Source organism: Heptranchias perlo, chromosome 18 (genome assembly GCF_035084215.1).
Source record: "Heptranchias perlo isolate sHepPer1 chromosome 18, sHepPer1.hap1, whole genome shotgun sequence".
In the NCBI taxonomy this organism is placed as follows: Eukaryota; Metazoa; Chordata; class Chondrichthyes; order Hexanchiformes; family Hexanchidae; genus Heptranchias; species Heptranchias perlo.
In genome coordinates this window covers 33957958-33976858 of record NC_090342.1, presented here as the reverse complement: position 1 = coordinate 33976858, position 18901 = coordinate 33957958, and the positions used below count along the sequence as shown (strand labels likewise).

Genomic DNA, 18901 nt, shown 5'->3' with positions numbered 1-18901 from the left:
CTCAGAATAATTCTGACCGTAATTTCTTGCGAATAGTAAGATGCATGGTCACTGGATAAACACCCACTGGTTATCATTGACAATGATAAGTAAAGAGCTAACAATGCTGTAAAGGATATATTACTGCTAATACCTTTTACCCACAGATCATTATCAGTCACCTGGCTACATTTTGCAAATGATTGATCAAGATTAGTGAGTTTAATTGAATTCCATATCAAAGCTCATTTATGTTTTTCTTTTTATGATAAAGAGGCACAAAGTCAGGAGAAGACACTTCCTGGTTCTTAAAACTGTGTGCTCCATTGTTTTGACTTCAATGGAAATATAAAGCAGGAGAGATGTAAAAAGGCCTGCCCTTTCGTTATCACCCGTTTTACACTATCGCACAAAGTCAAAATCTACCCCAATGAGTTTACTTTTAAGAGATTATGGGGACTGCTGCATCAGCAGTCTTGCCCACCTACTCCAACTCTTTTTGGTTCACCAGAATGGCAACATATCAATGGTGTGAAGTAATGCAATTTTTGGAGAAGCCTGGACATGACTCCAAATCGCCCCTAATACATCATTTAATGAGGCTTGTGCCACGGAGCAGTGTAGGCGTTTTGTTCCCCTGATGCAGAACCAATGCAAAACGCAGTGCTGGTGCAGAGCCAGCTCAGAGATAAAAATCCTGATTTACTGATCCCTTAGTGCTGTTTATGCACCGGCAACAGTGATGCAAGGGAACACACTTTCAGGCTTCTTGAGGGGTGCGCTGCCGGTGGAAAATCAGTTCTTAAAACCACCAGAGCAGAGGATCAGTCTATTTGGCTTTACACATGTTTCTGGAGAAATAAAATCATGTTTCATCATGCCTGGAGCCCACCAAATTATTTAAATGAGACTGACCCAAGAAAATTGACCGGTGTCAGTGATGGGCAATTTCCTCACATTGTACCTTTATCACACTATTCTCCCCATCAGGACTTAAGCATATAATCAAGGCTGACATTACAGTATATGGACAGGCCCTGCGAATACACAGGATCTGCTCAGACGAGGAGGAACGCGATGGACACCTACAGACGCTGAAAGACGCCCTCGTAAGAACGGGATATGACGCTCGACTCGTCCAACAGAGTACCCTTCGTCGTCCAGTACTTCCCCGGAGCGGAGAAACTACGCCATGTACTCCGCAGCCTTCAACATGTCATCGATGACGACGAACACCTTGCTAAGGCCATCCCCACGCCTCCACTACTCGCCTTCAATCAGCCACCCAACCTCAAACAGACCATCGTTCGCAGCAAATTACCCAGCTTTCAGGAGAACAGCGTCCACGACACCACACAACCCTGCCACGGCAACCTCTGCAAGACATGCCAGATCATCGACACAGATACCACCATCACATGAGAGGACACCACCCACCAAGTACATGGTTCATACTCCTGTGACTCGGCCAACGTTGTCTACCTCATACATTGCAGGAAAGGATGCCCCGGAGCATGGTACATTGGCGAGACCATGCAGACACTGCGACAACGGATGAACGGACACCGCGCAACAATCGCCAGACAGGAGGGTTCCCTCCCAGTCGGGGAACACTTCAGCAGTCAAGGACATTCAGCCACCGATCTTCGGGTAAGCGTTCTCCAAGGCGGCCTTCGAGACACACGACAATGCAAAATCATCGAGCAGAAATTGATAGCCAAGTTCCGCACCCATGAGGACGGCCTCAACCGGGATCTTGGGTTCATGTCACGCTACACGTAACCCCACCAGCGGAAAAAAAAGTTATCTGTTTTTAATACAACTGGACATTGTCTCTCTCTCTCTGCCTTTCGGGTCTCTTTCTCTCTCTGTCTTTGTAATCTGACCCATTGTGTATTTAGTATACTGGGATGTAATGTTTTCCGTGGCTAACCTGTCTGAACACCAACGACACCTTTGATTGCTGTGATCGTCTCCCAGCCTAATATATGTTATGCGTTTTTAGAACCCTTCACTCACCTGACGAAGGAGGTAAGCTCCGAAAGCTTGTGATTTTCAAATAAAACTGTTGGACTATAACCTGGTGTTGTCAGATTCCTTACATTTGTCCACCCCAGTCCATCACCGGCATCTCCACATCATAGTATTATGGGAGTGATGTATTGTCAGAGGTGGTGTGTTAGATAAGATGTTTAACCAAAGCTTAGGTGGGAGTGTTATAAGATCCCAGGGCAAGGAGTCCTCCTCATGTCCCAGCCAACATCTGTCGCTCAACAAATACCATCCAAAAAACAGATTAAATGATCATTCAATTCGTTGGTGTTTGTGGGATATTGCTGGTGCAGAACAGCTACCGTGTTTGCCTATATAACGAGTCGCTGTGCTTCTAAAGTAATTAACTGTGTGAAGCATTTGGAGATGTTTTGATCATACAATGGACCAGAATTTCCTCGGATCTGCTCCTACTCCACTGTCAAAACATCGCTAGAAGTGTGGGGGAAACCCATCTTACATTCGTAAAGGAGGTTTCTGCCGGTAAATTTACGGTGGTAGAACTGGAGCAGCTCTGAGGAAATTCTGGGCTAATAAGGCTTTATATAAATGCAAATATTGTTGAACAATCAATTGAGTCAACATTCTCTGTGTGGGGTAGAATTCTGTTCTATAAGTTAACAGCCCTTAAGTATGAGGAAGTTTAGCTTGAGACTATCAAGTTTACAATAGTGTCTCTGGGTTCCAAAACTATTCTGGTCCTGCACAAAATGTTTCCCGTTCCCACGAGTATTATTTTTTCCAAGGAGAGAAGAGACTGATTTCTCTTCTTTGCTGTTCGAAGCTGAATGATACAAAACCTGGAACTATGTAAGGCTCCTCCAATGGTTTAACGAGTAAATGCACCTCCTGATTTGTTTCTGAGCTGTGCAGACCAGGGCAGCCCAATGTTCAATCTGTGTTGAGTTAGCTTATCTCAGCTGGTGAGCAGCAAAGGCATTACAATTACCCTCCGTTTCCCTGGGCTAGGGAGGAGAAAATCAGCCACAGTTCCTAAGTTTGATTTCCATCCAGGCTCCATTATGGGCGTGCAATCCTTCTTGCTGATTTTCCTCTATACACTCTGCCCAGGCAATTATTTACACCCAAACACAACAAAGGAAGATCTGCCCCATACTCCATTATGAAATCAATCTGTACAAGATGAAGCACTCCAGAGTTTCTCTCTAAATTGTAACTTTTGATTCCGCTTATAGCAAGTTGCCCCATGTTTGGTTCTAGTTCCACTTTTCTTTCCCACCCCAATTTGACAATCGTCACATACAATTAGTGACTAACAATAATGATTTTTAAAAATTCATTCTCAGGATGTGGGCATTGCGAGCAAGGCTGGCATTTATTGCTCATCCCTGGTTGCCCTGAGAAGGTGGTGGTGGGCCTTCTTCTTGAACCGCTGATAGCGGTTTGATACAAGGGAGTGGTTTGCCAAGCTACTTCATAGGGCAGTTAAGGGTCAACCACGTTGTTATGGGATTGGAGTCACATATAGGCCAGACAGGGGAAGCAAAGCAGGTTTCCTTCCCTAATGAACTTTAGTGAAACTATTGGGTTTTTAATGACAATCCAACAGCTTTATGTTTATTACCACATTTTTAAAACTGAATTCAAATTCTCAAACTGCCATGGTGAGATTTGAACTCACGTTCTTTGTCTTATTAGTCTAGTCCTCTGAATTACCAGTCCAGTGACATAATTGCTACACTAACGTAGCCATACGATTAACTAATAATACAATCATTTTACTGCATCCCATATTAAGCAATTTAACTAATAAATCCAATGAACCAGATTCAATGCTTAACAATTAAGAAACAGCCATTTGATTTAATACATTTTCTTTGGCAATTTTCTCTCCACTCCTGCTGGGATATGGCTCCACAGGTGCTGGTCATTCACCATGTGTGTGCCTGGATATCAGACTTTTTTTTTACCACAGGACCACAGGATTTACCATTACAGCTAAATCCTCTCATTGTCCAGTGTAAATCCCTAGATAGCAATCAGAAGCAGGAATGCTGGCTTAAGATAGTGTCCATACCAGAACCTTAATTGAGACCAGCTAATTCAGTCTAGTCTGAATACCTTGATTCACCAAACAAGCTAACTAGTTGCTGAATTTCAGGTGGGAAACAAGCTTGCCTAGAGAATTCATGATAGGGCCACTGATTTGGTGATCGAATAAGTCAAATTCCATTTTATTATAAGGAGTTCCAGAATTTATATTGCTGTTTTGGAGATCACACTTGTGATTCAGTGCATTTTCCGATAAAAAACAGAAACCCTTGGTGTTTTTCATGATCTTGGCCATGTTGTCAGAGACGAGGCACTAAACCGCTGACCCCACGTGCTTGCCAGGAAAGATAAAAGTGAAAAGAAAAAAATAAGATACTACACGAACCTTTCACATATCACCTTTTGGATAGTTTAGGGGCAATTTTGTAGAGAGCTGGAGTTGTCTACCTGCCAGCTAATGAAAACCTGAAGCCTCTTTCTGTGTTGTCTTTTCATGCATGCCGTTACAGGGATAATGAGCATGTAAAATGGAGCTACAATAATAATAATTAAGATCAGGAGTGAAAACATTATTTGTTCATGATATCTGATTGTACTTTAACTTTTAGCATCACTAATCTCATTGCAGTAACGTTTTAAAAATTATAAATAGGAACTGTAATTTATTACATTCTGTCATCATTTGAAGATAGATGCAAGGTTTTGCTAACCATGAGTTAATTTTTAAAAATCTTTTTATATGCTCCAAGGATTATGAATTATTGCACAAGTTATCTTAGTGTTCTTCTCTCTAGTCTCTTGAAATAGGTAACATATTTCAGCCATAAGATGCCTCTTAATTTGTTTGTGGCTCTTGCTACAATAAAATATTTTTATAACTTTGTTAAGGTGGACCTTTCAAAGTCTATATGCTTATATGCATGTAATAAACACTTTTTAACAGTGGTGGGATCCACGAGTCACTGAAAGCCGGTTGCAGGTTTTATGCTAGCATGATTCACTTTGCCAGCACGATTCCCGTCTGTGCCAGGGAATGTCTTGTTGGGAAAGGGGTGGGGCGGGTGGAAGGAAAATGGATGCTGCAAGCCTCAGGTGCCTGCAGCAATGGAGTGGGGCTGCAGCTTCTGAAACGGCTGAAGAGGAGGGCCAGATGAAAATAGCAGTCTACTGTCTGCACAGAGTCTGAACGGAGATCAGACATTGCACACGTAAAACACAGATGCAGGTCCCATCCCTATGTTTACACACTGATGAGTTATGTTAAAACATTGAATAAAGATTGCACACTACTAAATCCCACATCCTCCAATCTGCACGCCAAACCTCACCAATCTGCCGATCTGAGTTGGTACTAGGCCTGCGAGAGTGCATGCACCAAGGTTCTCTGCTGATGCACTACATGGGTGCAAGAGATGGATAGAAGGAGGGACATCCTATATCCGCGGGGATGGGGGGAGGGGCAAGGGACCCTCCAGACATATACTCATGAGGCAGGGGGGAACGAAGTCAATGCCAGGCGCACAGCATCATGGACATGGATGCAGTGCAGGAAGAAGTTCAATGCTTTGACATGAGTAGTCAAGGTGAGTGAGGTCAACTGTCAAGTGGCGTCTCCTACCAACTGCACCACGCACTACACCCCCCATCACCCACATACCAATAAACTCTTTCCATCAGTACTCAACTCTTCCAATCTGATGCTTCCTCTCACCCTTACACATTAACACTGTTTCAAGCTGCCCACCCACAAATCACAGGCCACACACACTGGCAGCTATTCAACCATGACAGGCACATCACCCAGATACACATCCCGCTTTCTTGCAGGAGAAGGTGGTGCATATCAAGAGGCAGTGGCATTTAGCCCATCGAGCCTGTTCCACCATTCAATGAGATCATAGTGGACCTGTGAACTAACTCCATATACCCGTCTTAGCCCCCTATCCCTTAATACCCTTGGTTCACAGAAATCTATGAATCTCACATTCACAAGTGAGCTAGCATCAACTGCCATCTACAGAAGAGCATTCCAAACGTCTCCCACCCTTTGCGGCAGCCAAAAGCAATAATCTAGCCACTAACCTGTAAATCCTGCATGGTCCCTTTAAATAGTGCTGGTCGGGGGTCCTCCAGGCACTCTAAGACACATTCAAATGGTCGGGGTTAAGACTATGCATTGAGTTGAGCGTTAAGTCCCAAAATGGTGTCTATCACTTTAAATCAGCGTTGCACACTGCGCCAGTGCTAACTCCTATACCAAGATGGTGTCTGGTGCACGTCATGCAGGAAACGTGCGTGTGCATCCAAGACACCATCTTGGATGTCGGAGAGGCCGTGTAGCGCCGAAACAACGGGCGCGACACGGCCCAATTTAGTGCCCATAGACTTTTGGAAACACAAGCTTTTCAACACAGCAGGGGGTAATGTAAGAAAAGGCAACAAGGACATACATCAAAGGCTTCGGATCAGGAAAGCAATGAGAGGTGTGAAAAAAGTATAGGTCTCTCATTTCTATCTGGTAATCTGTTCAAAGAACTGGGATTTGTAAAACATCAAATAGTATTGCATCCAGCATATGGTCAAATGGTGTAAGGAATGAATTTGAAGCCAATGAAGCAATCAAAATTGGAGACGTCAGGACCATTAAAAATGTCTGTACATAGAAATGTGAGGGGCGATCTCTATGGGAAAGGCCATAAATAGAGAGTAAAGGGGCTTTTTACAATCCATGGTTGGAGCACATGGTCTTTTCTACATCTGGTCATGTGATCAAAGCCTAAACCGTCAATCATTGAGGTAAGTTAATGATTGAGGCCTAGCAACAGGGAGCAATTGGACAAAAAGAATGACCCGCCCCAATCCCACGTCCTATTGGTAAAAGAAGACTTTGAGAGAAGAAGTCTCTTCACCACCTGGCAGTCACAAGGAATGCACACTGCAGTTGAACATCACCCAAGAAGAAGAGAACCTTGAGGAGTGAAGAGCTGATCAACCTTCAGGCCTGATGAGCAAAAGCCTGATGTGTGTATGAATCGTTAAGTCATTACATAATAACGTTGTGAATTATTAAGTGTATAACAGCATTTTATAGAGGAAAGTCATATGCATGATTTGATTTTGCTTTATGAATGCTAGTATGAATGATAACATCATTAAATAATTACTTTTGATTAACAAAACTACTGTGAGGGTGACTTTTTTTGCTCGACTATTTGTTCAGTGTCCAAGAAAAGGCATTCCCTACACAATCTTCTTTTCTATGTGCAGCTCTTTAAGTCCTGCGGCCTCACTGAATTTTGCTCTCCTCAAGCAAGTACGCCGCAGGCCAACACCTTTGTCATAGCCTATTCAAATTAGGGGCTGGCCTTAGAGCCCAAGATTTAGTGTGGCCCATCCTCCCCAGAACTTTGGGAGGATAGGTGAGCCTCTACCAGCATAGCCCCACTGATCCCTGACTCTCAAAGTCGGGGTTCAAATATCGACTGAAGTCATTGGGGTTGATCTTGACTTTGTGCGATACTGTAAAATGGGTGATAGCAAGTTGCAGCCTGCTTTACATCTCCCTGATTCTTATTTCCATTGACTTCAATGGCACTGAAGATCTGTTCAGTGTGTTTGGTCCTATAGTGAAAGTGTAGAGTGTGTGTTTCCCACTTCCTAACCACATGCTCCTTCTGTTTCCCCACTGGACGTAAGGTGGATGGCTGCTGAGAACAGCTCTAGGAATGAAGGTGGTTCAGCACCTTCTTGTGCTAGATCAGTAGATGGCCCTGCAACTACAGGCACCAAGAGGACTGGTGCAATGGCTGCCTGCAGTCCATGAGTATGCTCATATATAGAAAAAAGGGTATACTGACAGAGAGAAATGTTATTAACAATGCTGCAATGGAAATTAAAATTGGCAGAGGTGTATAATGGGCAGCTGATCTGATATTGCCTGTTTTACATTATCATAAAAACATTAAAATTGCTCCCGTTTTGGTTATAATGGGAGATTTCAATTTTCATGTAGACTGGGAAAAGCAGAACAACTCAAGTAGTAAAGGCAATTCATTTCTAGATTGTATTGGGGACAGTTTTCTAGAACAATTTGTTTTAAAATTAACAAGAGAACAGGCCAGATTAGATTTAGTGATGAGTGACGAACCAGAATTAGTTAACAATTTAACAGTAAGGGAGCATCTTGGGAATAGTGACCATAATATGACTGAATTTTAAACCAAGATTTTAAATTTAAGTAATGAAAACTTTGAATGGATGAGAAATGAACTGGGCTGAACTATTAATGGGTAAACCCTACAGACAAACAGCAGGCAGTATTCAAAGAAGTATTTGGTACAATACAAGACCAGTACCTAACCCTAAAAGGTAAAAGTTCCACTTGTGTAGTGTAATCATAGAAAGGTTACAGCACGGAAGAAGCCATTCGGCCCATCGAGTCCTCTATGCAAGAGCAATCCAGCTAGTCCCATTCCCCCACCCTAACCCCATAGCCCTGCAATTTTTTTCCTTTCAAGTACTTATCCGGTTCCCTTTTGAAAGCCACGATTGAATCTGCCTCAACCACCCACTTTGGTAGTGCATTCCAGATCAGAACCACTCGCTGTGTAAAAAAGTTTTTCCTCATGTCACCTTTGGTTCTTTTGCCAATCACTTTAAAGTAAAGCAATCATTATCAATAAATGAGGTAATGGACAGTATCAGGCTAAAAGACAAGGCTTACACAAATGCAAGGAAACGTGGACTGGGAGAGTTATAAAAAGTAACAAAACGAAAACAAGAAAGTAGTAAGAGGCGCAAAAAGGGAACATGAAAAAAAATTTGCAAGGGATATCAAAGCTAACAGCAAAAGTTTTTATAAATATATTGAGAAATAGAGTAATAAAGGGGAATGTGTGCCCATGAAAGACTGATTCAGATGAGACTATAATGGACAATAAAGAAATAGCCGACTCGTCAAGTGAATACTTTGGCCCCGATGTTTACTCGGAGCCAGGAAGAGAGCCGGGCAGTGGGAGGAAGCTCAACATGTCGGGACAATTTTGACGGTAGGACATCTTTTAAATCATTTCAACAGGTTTTGCGCCCGACAGCCAACCCGATTGACAGACAGGCTGCCTGTCTGGCTGGAAAGCAGCCGTGGAGAGAGCGGGGTCTTTGGGGTTTGTATGGGGGTGTCGAATCACGGAGTGGGTGGGGGAATTCGGATATCGTGGGGAGGAAAGTTGGCCCTCCTGGCCCACAAGCAGAGCAATAAAGGCACTTTCCTTATGAATCCGGCCCTTCTCGTCTCCTTTAACCTGCCGTGATCCCTGCACCTCTGTTAAACCCGGAAATGGGCGCGTTGGAGCCACGTTGTGGTCACGCTTCAAGTTTCTATTATTTTAACTTCTCACCCGATCCCAACCCACCTGTTCTTGGGGGTTAAAATTCTCTCCTGTGTGTCCGTTTTCACAGTGGAGAAAGAGGTCGAAATACTAGCAGAAAAAATAACCTAAAAATAAGTCAAGGAGGGAACTTAATAGATTTAATATAAATTTTAAAAATGGTAATGGAGAAAATAATGGATCTTAAGATAGATAAATCTCCAGGACCTGATGGTTTTGAAGAAATAGGTGAGGAAATTGCAGATGCGTTAGTCCTAATTTTTCGAAGCTTTCTAGATGCAGGAATTGTGCCTGTGGTTTAGAAAGTTGCAAATGTCACTCCATTATTTAAGAAGGGAGGGAGAAAAAAACCAGGTAACCGCAGACATGTCAGTTTAACATCAGTTTTGGGGAAGTTACTGGAATCTATTAACAGGGACAGTGGCTGAGCTTGACAAGTATGAACTCGTTAAAGAGAGTCAGCAATGGATAAGTGAAGGGTACCTCATGTCTGACTGATCTAATTGAATTTTTTGAGTTATCCATATGGACTTTCAGAAGGCATTTGATAAGGTTCCGCACCAGAGATTATTATTAAAAATGAAAAGCGCACAGAATTGGAGGTAACTTTGTGATGTGAGTTGATAATTGTTTGGGAGGTAGGAGACAGAGAGTTGAGAAAAGGAAACATTCCTAATTGGCGAGATGTGACTAATAGCGTTCCCCAGAGATCTGTACTGGGGCCTCAGCTTTTTGCCCTCAGATAATGAAGTGGTCTGTGCCTGATGCAGCAAGACCTGGACAACATCCAGGCTTGGACTGATAAGTGGCAAGTAACATTCGTGCCAGGCAAGTGCCAGGCAATGACCACCTCCAACAAGAGAGAATCTAACCACCTCCCCTTGACATTCAAAGGCATTACCATCGCCGAATCCCCCATCATCAACATCCTGGGGGTCACCATTGACTAGAAACTTAACTGGACCAGCCACATAAATACTGTGGCTACAAGAGCAGGTCAAAGGCTGGGTATTCTGTGGCGAGTGACTTACCTCCTGACTCCCCAAAGCCTTTCCACCATTTACAAGACACAAGTCAAGAGTGTGATGGAATACTCTCCACTTGCCTGGATGAGTGCAGTTCCAACAACACTCAAGAAGGTTGACACCATCCAGGACGAAGCAGCCCGCTTGATTGGCACCCCATCCACCACCACCCTGCTGCACCAGGTCTCTGCCTTTCCTCCAGGTATTTTCTGGCCCCACATTCACTCCCTCCACCACCGGCGCACAGTGGCTGCAGTGTGTACCATCCACAGGATGCACTGCAGCAACTTGGCAAGACTCGACAGCACCTCCCAAACCCATGACCTCTACCGTCTAGAAGGACAAGGGCAGCAGGCACATGGGAAAAACACCACCTGCACGTTCCCCTCCAAGTCACACACCATCCCGACTTGGAAATATATCGCCATTCCTTCATCGTTGTTGGGTCAAAATCCTGGAACTCCCTACCTAACAGGACTGTTGGAAAACCTTTACCACACGGACTGCAGCAGTTCAAGAAGGCGGCTCACCACCACCTTCTCAAGGGCAATTAGGGATGGGCAATAAATGCTGGCCTTGCCAGCGACGCCCACATCCCGTGAACTAATAAAAAAAATATTAGTGACTTGGATGAATGAATAGAAAATTGTATATCCAAGTTTGCAGCTGACACGAAGTTAGTGGCATAGTAAGCTGTGTAGATGGGAGCAGGAACTTACAAAGGGACATAGACAAATTAAGTGAGTGGGCAAAACTATGGTCATATGGAGTTCTAGGGCTATATGAAATCATCCACTTTGGATCTGAGAAAAACAAATCAGAATATTTTCTTAATGGTGAGAGACTAGGAACTGTGAAGTAGCAAAGGGATTTAGGTGTCCATGTACATAGATCACTAAAAGCTAATGCACAGGTACAAAACGCAATCAAAAAGGCTAATGTAATGTTGGCCTTTATCTCAAGTGGGTGGAATACAAAAGCGAGGAAGTGATATTTCAGTTGTACAGACCCTTGGTCAGATCCCATCGGGAGTACTGCGTTCAGTTTTGGGTACCGCACCTCAGGATATATTGGCCTTGGATGGGGTAAGTGCTTCTTATTACCATTGTGCCTACCCCTGGTGCTTCTCTGTGCTGTTTGCAAATCTATCATGATGTTGTGCCAAGGTGATATCCTAGGACCAGGCACACCAGTGGTGCCTGGCTACACTGTGGTATTGTGAGCCTCTTGGGACTGAGGTGGCCCTTGTCTCAGGGCTTGAATCCCTGAAAATCCTTCAGCACGCTGCATCACCACTGTAAGCCCTATGTCCTGACACCTACATGAGTAGGCATCTGAGGGGGGTTGGCTAGAAAGGTCACAAGAACTGTCACCAGCAGAGAAGATGGCATCATGAAGGTGGATTCTAGGCATCCTACTTGTGCTGATTCCTGGACCTGAGTACCCACTGATCAACAGAAGGGCAGAACTGATGGTATCCGTTGGATCATTCAGACCCTGAGAGGTGTCACATCAAGCTCTCAAAGGATGTTTTCCACTGTTTTCTCCAAACAGTCCCCCAAGGCCTGAATGCCAGTGGTTGAAGGATTCTTATTGGATGTACCGACTGGTGTGGAGGCCTCCCTATCAGCAGATGTTTATGATGCTACCACCCACTCCAGGTAGTATTGTATTGTGCAAATTCTTCTTTGATATTGGCACTGAGGATGGCATTAGACTGCACCGAGACCCCTGACATCTGTCTCAAGTCTATCGAGATGGTCATCAGTGCCTCCATGTGAGTGTGATGTTCATCCAGCATCCTTCTTTTTAGAGCAGCACCCCAAAGATCTGAGATTGCAGGTTGGGGGCAAGGGGCTGACTTCAGCGGAGCCTCCACTCCCCACTGTCAGATCCCACTTTCACCTCTGGTGTTGTGAAGGTAATGAATAAAGGAGTGCCACATGTGTAAAAAGACTGCAAAGGGTCAAGGGGTCTAGTGAGGTTATTAAACTACCTTCTGCACTACAGAGAACTGGGATTTAAGGAGGTGGCACTTACTGCCAGTCACCTGTCCCCACATTCTTGGTGGGTCTCCAGCTCCCGAACAGACCATCTCGCTTGCTCCATATCTCTGTTACGAGGACATGCAAATCCAGCTCCCTGAAGTCTGCTGCTTGTTTTTTCGATTTGGCTGCCATCCTTCTCTCCCAGGTTGCCTGCTTCCTCCAGTGCTGCCATTGCCCCTTTAAGTAGCAGCAGGTTTTATATTCTGCTGCTGCACCAGGTCTCTGCCTTTCCTCCAGGTATTTTCTGGCCCCACCCCCACTCTCCCACAGGGCCCCATCCTTCTCCTCAACCATCACTCCCCTGCTCCAGTTACTTTCCAGCTGCGATCCTTTCAGGGCTCATTCTAACTCCTGCCCCTGTGCTATTCCCCCCCGGCATATCTGAGGCATTGCAGGCTGCATTAACACAGTCTGCATGCCTCTGCATATTTGAATTAGTTGACCCTGCCATTTACAGTAAGGTCAGCATTGCAATCGGAAGGTGAGAGTAAGCCCCACTCAGCCTCAGTTCCAATGGATCAGCAATATTTACTTACGAAGGCTCCCTTTACACTGTCCCATTAAACATACCTATGTCAACTGTAGCACAGGTTAGATGCAGAATAAACTTCCCTCTTCACTGCCAGGTCAGCTTAAACTCCACCCTCCAGTGTGCCTTAAGAAAGAGCTGGCCTCTACGCAGTGCCTTTCACGTCTTCAGGATGTTCCATAGCATTTCAAAGCAAATGAATTATTTTTTAAATGTAGTCTCTTGTTATGTAGGCATTGCAGCAGCCAATTTGCAAATGAAATAAACTTTGTTGATTGGAGGGATATGTGTTAGCCAGGACAACATAAGAGCTCCCCTGCTCGTCTTCAAATAGTGCCGTACAATCTTTCATATTTACCTGAACAGGCAGACAGGACCTCAGTTTAACATCACATCTGAAATCACCTGACAATGCAACACTCCCTCAGTGCTGCACTGAATTATCAACCTGGGTTGTTCACTCAAGCTACCAGAATGGGGTTTGAACCCATGACTTTCTGACTCAGAGTCAAGAGTACTATCACTGAGCCGAGCTGGAACTCAGCCTCAGAAGTGTACCCCCTGCTACAACAATGTGAAATTTAAATCTTTCACTTCAACTGTTGTTATGGCTGTGGCTGCAGTGTGTACCATCCACAGGATGCACTGCAGCAACTTGCCACGGCTTCTTCGACAGCATCTCTCAAACCTGCGACCTCTATCACCAGAAGGACAAGGGCAGCAACACCATGGGAACAACACCACCTGCACGTTCCCCTCCAAGTCACACCCCATCCCGACTTGGAAATATATCGTCGTTCCTTCATCGTCGCTGGGTCAAAATCCTGGAACCCCCTTCCTCACAGCACTGTGGGAGAACCGTCACCACACGGACTGCAGCAGTTCAAGAAGGCGGCTCACCACCACCTTCTCAAGGGCAATTAGGGATGGGCAATAAATGCTGGCTTTGCCAGCGACACCCACATCCCATGAACGAATAAAAAAAAACTGTTGTTAAGGTCTCACTGAACAAGATTCCCAATTTGGGGCTACATTATGGGTAATTTTGTGCATTTGTACTTCATGGAGGATCATTATAGCTGTCAGAAAGAGGCGACTTTAATCCCAGCCAACTGGGCTGGATTCGAATACAGAATGAAAAGATAAGAATGCATGTGATTTAAAATAAACAGCAATGCCATTTAATTGCAGCACTAACAGCATCACAATCCACAATTATCACAATGACAGGTTGGGCACTGAAACTGAGATAGTGATGTTTTCATTAAAAACTGTTTTAAAACAATTTTAAAATCAGAAAATTTAAAGTCCCAAGAATTTCAATAACATTTCTTATTAGATGAGTGTACTGCCAAAGAGGACCTTAACAAGGTGTGGTAATTTATCCCTTCTTAGTCAGTTATTATAAAACAATGTGAGTGGTTTCAAAACATTTGAGCATGAGTCTTCTAGGTGAAAGTGCTTTGAGGGATACTGATATAGTAAAACAGTCAGTTCACTGTCTCAGATATTGTCCATCCATGGATTCAAATGTTTGGCCAGTGGTATTGTCATTTTAACACTGGCAAACAAAACACTACCATCAACAGAAAAGTCAAGGCAGGGAAAGGAAATCCTGGCTGGTCAGCTTGAGTTAAAAAAACATTTTGAAGATCCTCTTCCACCCCACACCATGGAAGAGTAATGTTTCACTGAGAGAGAGCAGTGGAGCATTTAACAAAAATAAACAAAGTAAACACCTCACCACTGCCTTTCTGAAAGGTAAAATGGAAGTCAGGGTGGTAATTATGCTGAATAGTTCCACTGAGCGTGCTCAGTTAGCCATCACTAGTACGGTGGGCACCACCAACATAACGGGTTGTCAGCCAGCTCATTGTTGACAAAATCACTTAAAAAGATGCTGGTGTGGTTGACCACCTTTAAAATGAACCCTTAAAGGTCAATTCATTCATTTGTCTATTTATTAATTTATTTAGAAATAGAAACATCCTACAACAGAGTGACAAGCACCTCTGCCACGGCTTGACCCACCTTGATAGCCTACCCCGGGGGAGTCATCCTCAATGATATTACTATGTACAATGAATGGTAACATTGAAACCTAACTTTATTTTAACCAAACCCTCAGTAGCAACATACTTCTCTACCGTTGTGATGTAAAAACCCATCAGTGAACAAGATTCTTAACAGGAATTTCAAAAAGAAGCTCTTATAGCATTAAAATTGCAAAGAATATGGTTCTGATGCAAGTTTTTAAAAAAATCTGTTTGGAAAATTTTCCCTCTTCTTATTCGATCCCCAGCACAAGGTTGTTTTTCAGGGGGAAATCTGCTAAATAACAGAAGCTGACACGTGTCCTTCTTGAAAGTGATGGACGACATTCATTTCTCCTATATAATCCCCCGTCTGAACCAGGTGTAGCATATTATATTTTTGTACTGCCAGGAAACAGAGCACAAACTGGGTACCTGACTCCAAATTCAGGCTGGTAACATCTTTTATCCTGACCGCCAGAGATTTCAATGAAAACCGTTGGCTTGATTTCACACCTTCTGTTAACTACCAATGCCCATTTATTTTACTCAATTTAGTCAAAGAATGTTTTGAGAAGGTAAATGTGTTTGTATGAGAGAGAGAGGTGGGAGTACTGTGGACGTAATCTACTACTTCTGTTAAAGTCATTTAAAAACACACCAAGAAAGGCAAATAATGCAAATTGCTGAGACGAGACATTTCAAATGAATTTCTAGTGGGTAAAGGCATCATGTGCCATAGTGCTAAGCCAAACAGATCAGAGAGTTCCATTTTCAATCTCTAGTCTGTGTTGAGTTGGCTGATCCAGTACCCATGATAGAAAATTAACATGTACATGAATGTTGAGTGGGGACAGGATCAGGCTCAGCTGTGAATAGCCTCTCGATACTCACTGTCTAGGCTCACACATGAAGAATGTTCACTTGGGCAAGGTATCAGAAAGCTGTTGGCTCACTGGAACAACAAACTCTGGAGAGAGGAATGGGGAAAGAAGTCCTGAAAGCATTCTGTATGGAGGAGAGGCAACAACTCTTTGTTTATGGAAATGCATGCTGCTTCCACAAATTCACAAATAAATAACAATCACAATATTAATATTAGCACAAGGTTGCAATTAAAATATATACAGTACTGTACAAATTCTTTATTTCAAAGTGTATCTTCTCAGTCTGGAAAACTTTTTTAACACATTGAGTTCCTAGAAACAATTATTTTTTATTTTTTCATCTACAACAGAAAAAGAGCAGCTTTCAAACTGGATGCTCTCCTCTCTCTGAGACGGCCACTGATAGATTGCCAGCGGTCTTGTCAACAGATTGTGGTGTTATGCTGCTTGCTCTAGACTCTACACAAGTCTAGCCATTAGAGACTTCAATTAAACAAAATTATTTACCCAAAGTGCAGGATTGCCATTAGGACAGAAAATATCTACCTGCTTGTTAATTACCATTAAAAGTTAGCTTTTTTAAAAGCTCTTAACTAAAACATTTTCATTTTAAAAGTATATTGTAGCCAGCTGCAAGCAGAAGAACACTATATGATAACCAAAAAGCTGCTAATCACCCTTCCACAGAAATCAGTGAGTAGAAAAATTCCAGTCTGAAATTTGTTTCCTTGTACAGAATAAATAACAATAATTAATTTAAGTGCCCGTGACTAGATTTCTGACTAATCGCATGTGTGTTAAATATAAGTTGCTTGGGGCCTGCTGCTTCCTCATTATCAAACTCAGAAAGAAAATGTTACTGAGTAAAAGGCCACAAGTAAACTGCACATTGTCAACTGGTCTTTCTAGGTCTTGCTAGGTACTAGCAATTCTGGTAATATTTGGCAAATTTTGCTGTAAGCTAATCACTTGCTTTGTGCGCCTCTGGTTATGTCAGAACTTGTTTGCAGAAGCTCCACTAGTTACAGATCATCATCGAATGTTTCCATGCATCTCAGCAGAACTGTCTCGTCATCAACATTAGGAGAACTCTCCTGCAGATAGAGGTGGGGGGAGTCATTTAGTACCAAAGGGCGGAGGGCAATCTGCTCAATCAAATACACTTGATCACATCGCCCGAAAACAACAACCTTCTGACTGCTTTATCACTGTTCTTTCAAAATTCAAAACAGGACACACCCCTATGATGGGATGTCGTCCACAGTCCCTCCAGCCTATGTTCAGAGGTACTGGAGTGTTCTCCACTACCAGACGCTGGAAACTGGAATAGGTCTGGGGAACAACATGGTGAAACTGATCAATAGTAACAATGGCCAAATGCCTGTACAGTACCTGGGAACTGGAACCAACAGGCTATTCAGGAATTAGATCTATAGTCTCATCCTTCAGATAAATTTGATAGTCCTCAATCCCTTGTAATATCACAGGCAGAGGCAGTTATTTTTCACACAGCACGTGTTTCATTAAACAATGCAAAACCATACATCTGTAATGGGCCGGAACCTATCTCATCCAGGGACCTGGACTAATTCAGGATGGTAAAATGGCTGCACGTGAAGATGCAATAATACGTTTCTACTTTGCTTTGATTCTTTATTTTTCCCTCACACTCCTTCGGGTGCTCTCCAAGCAGTAACCAAGGTAGGTGGAGGGAAGCCACTGCTCGAGACACAAAACTGACTTTGGGAGTGGTCGAAAGCTGTGGAAGAAATTGTCCCTAACCTGTCTCTGCTGCACAAGGCTTGGCTGCAGTAAAAAAAAAGGTAAAGAAGGCTGAATTAGAAGAGGAATAGAGTACAAATTAAAAGTAGTTGTATTGTTGCTTTGTAAGGATGGGTCAGCTCTATTCTGGAATATCGTTGGCCGTTCTCGTCACCTAATCATAGGAAGGATATTGTTGCTATCGGCAGTGTACAGAAGCGAGGTACCAGGTTCCAGATAGTTAAGTTGCAAGGAAAGGTTAAGGAAGTTTGCCTTTCTTTCTTTGTAAAAGAAGAGAGTTTGAGGTCATCTATTTGAAATTTTGCCCCTTGATGACATCATCCAAAAACACAACGTTAGATTCCATATGTACACTGACGACACCCAGCTCTACCTCACCACCACATCTCTCAAACATTCCACTGTCTATGATTTGTCACGCTGCTTGTCCGACATCTAGTACTGGATGAGCAGAAATTTCCTCCAACTAAATACTGGGAAGACCAAAGCCATTGTCTTCAGTTCCCACACAAACTCCATTCCCTAGCCATCAACTACATCCCTCTCCCTGGCCACTGTCTGAGGCTGAACCAGACCGTTCGGAACTTTGGCGTCCTATATGTCCCTGAGATGAGCTTCCAACCACATATCTGCTCCATCATCAAGACCGCCTACTTCCACCTCCGTAACATCGCCCGTTTCTGCCCCTGCCTCAGCTCATCTGCTGCTGAATCCCTCATCCATGCCTTTAATACCTCTAGACTTGACTATTCCATTGCTCTCCTGTATGGCCTCCCATCTTCCACCCTCCATAAACTTGAGCTCATCATCTCCGCTGCCCGTATCCTAACTTGCACCAAGTCCCGTTCTCCCATCACTCCTGTGCTTGCTGACCTAATTGGCTCCTGGTCCAGCAACGTTTCAATTTTAAAATTCTCATCCTTGTTTTCAAATCCCTCCATGGCCTTGCCCCTCCCTACCTCTGTAACCTCCTCCGGCCCTACAACCCTCTGAGATCTCCGCGCTCCTCCAATTCTTGCCTCTTGCGCATCTCCGGTTTTATTCACTCCACCAATGGCGGCCGTGCCTTCAGCTGCCTAGGCCCTAAGCTCTGGAATTCCCTCCCCAACCCTCCCTGTCTCTCTTGCCTCCTTTATAACGCTCCTTAAAATCTACCTCTTTGACCA

General features: G+C 43.7%; 1 protein-coding gene across 1 annotated transcript in view; it reads right to left on the bottom strand.

Moving 5' to 3' along the window:
* The window catches only part of slc23a4 (solute carrier family 23 member 4), a 140567-nt gene extending 127891 nt beyond the window's left edge, over positions 1 to 12676 (bottom strand). The window contains exon 1 of the mRNA XM_067999140.1: positions 12507 to 12676. Within this exon, the coding sequence (XP_067855241.1) occupies positions 12507 to 12676 (170 nt within the window). The remainder of the gene's footprint in view (positions 1 to 12506) is intronic.
* Between the last annotated feature and the right edge of the window lie 6225 nt (positions 12677 to 18901).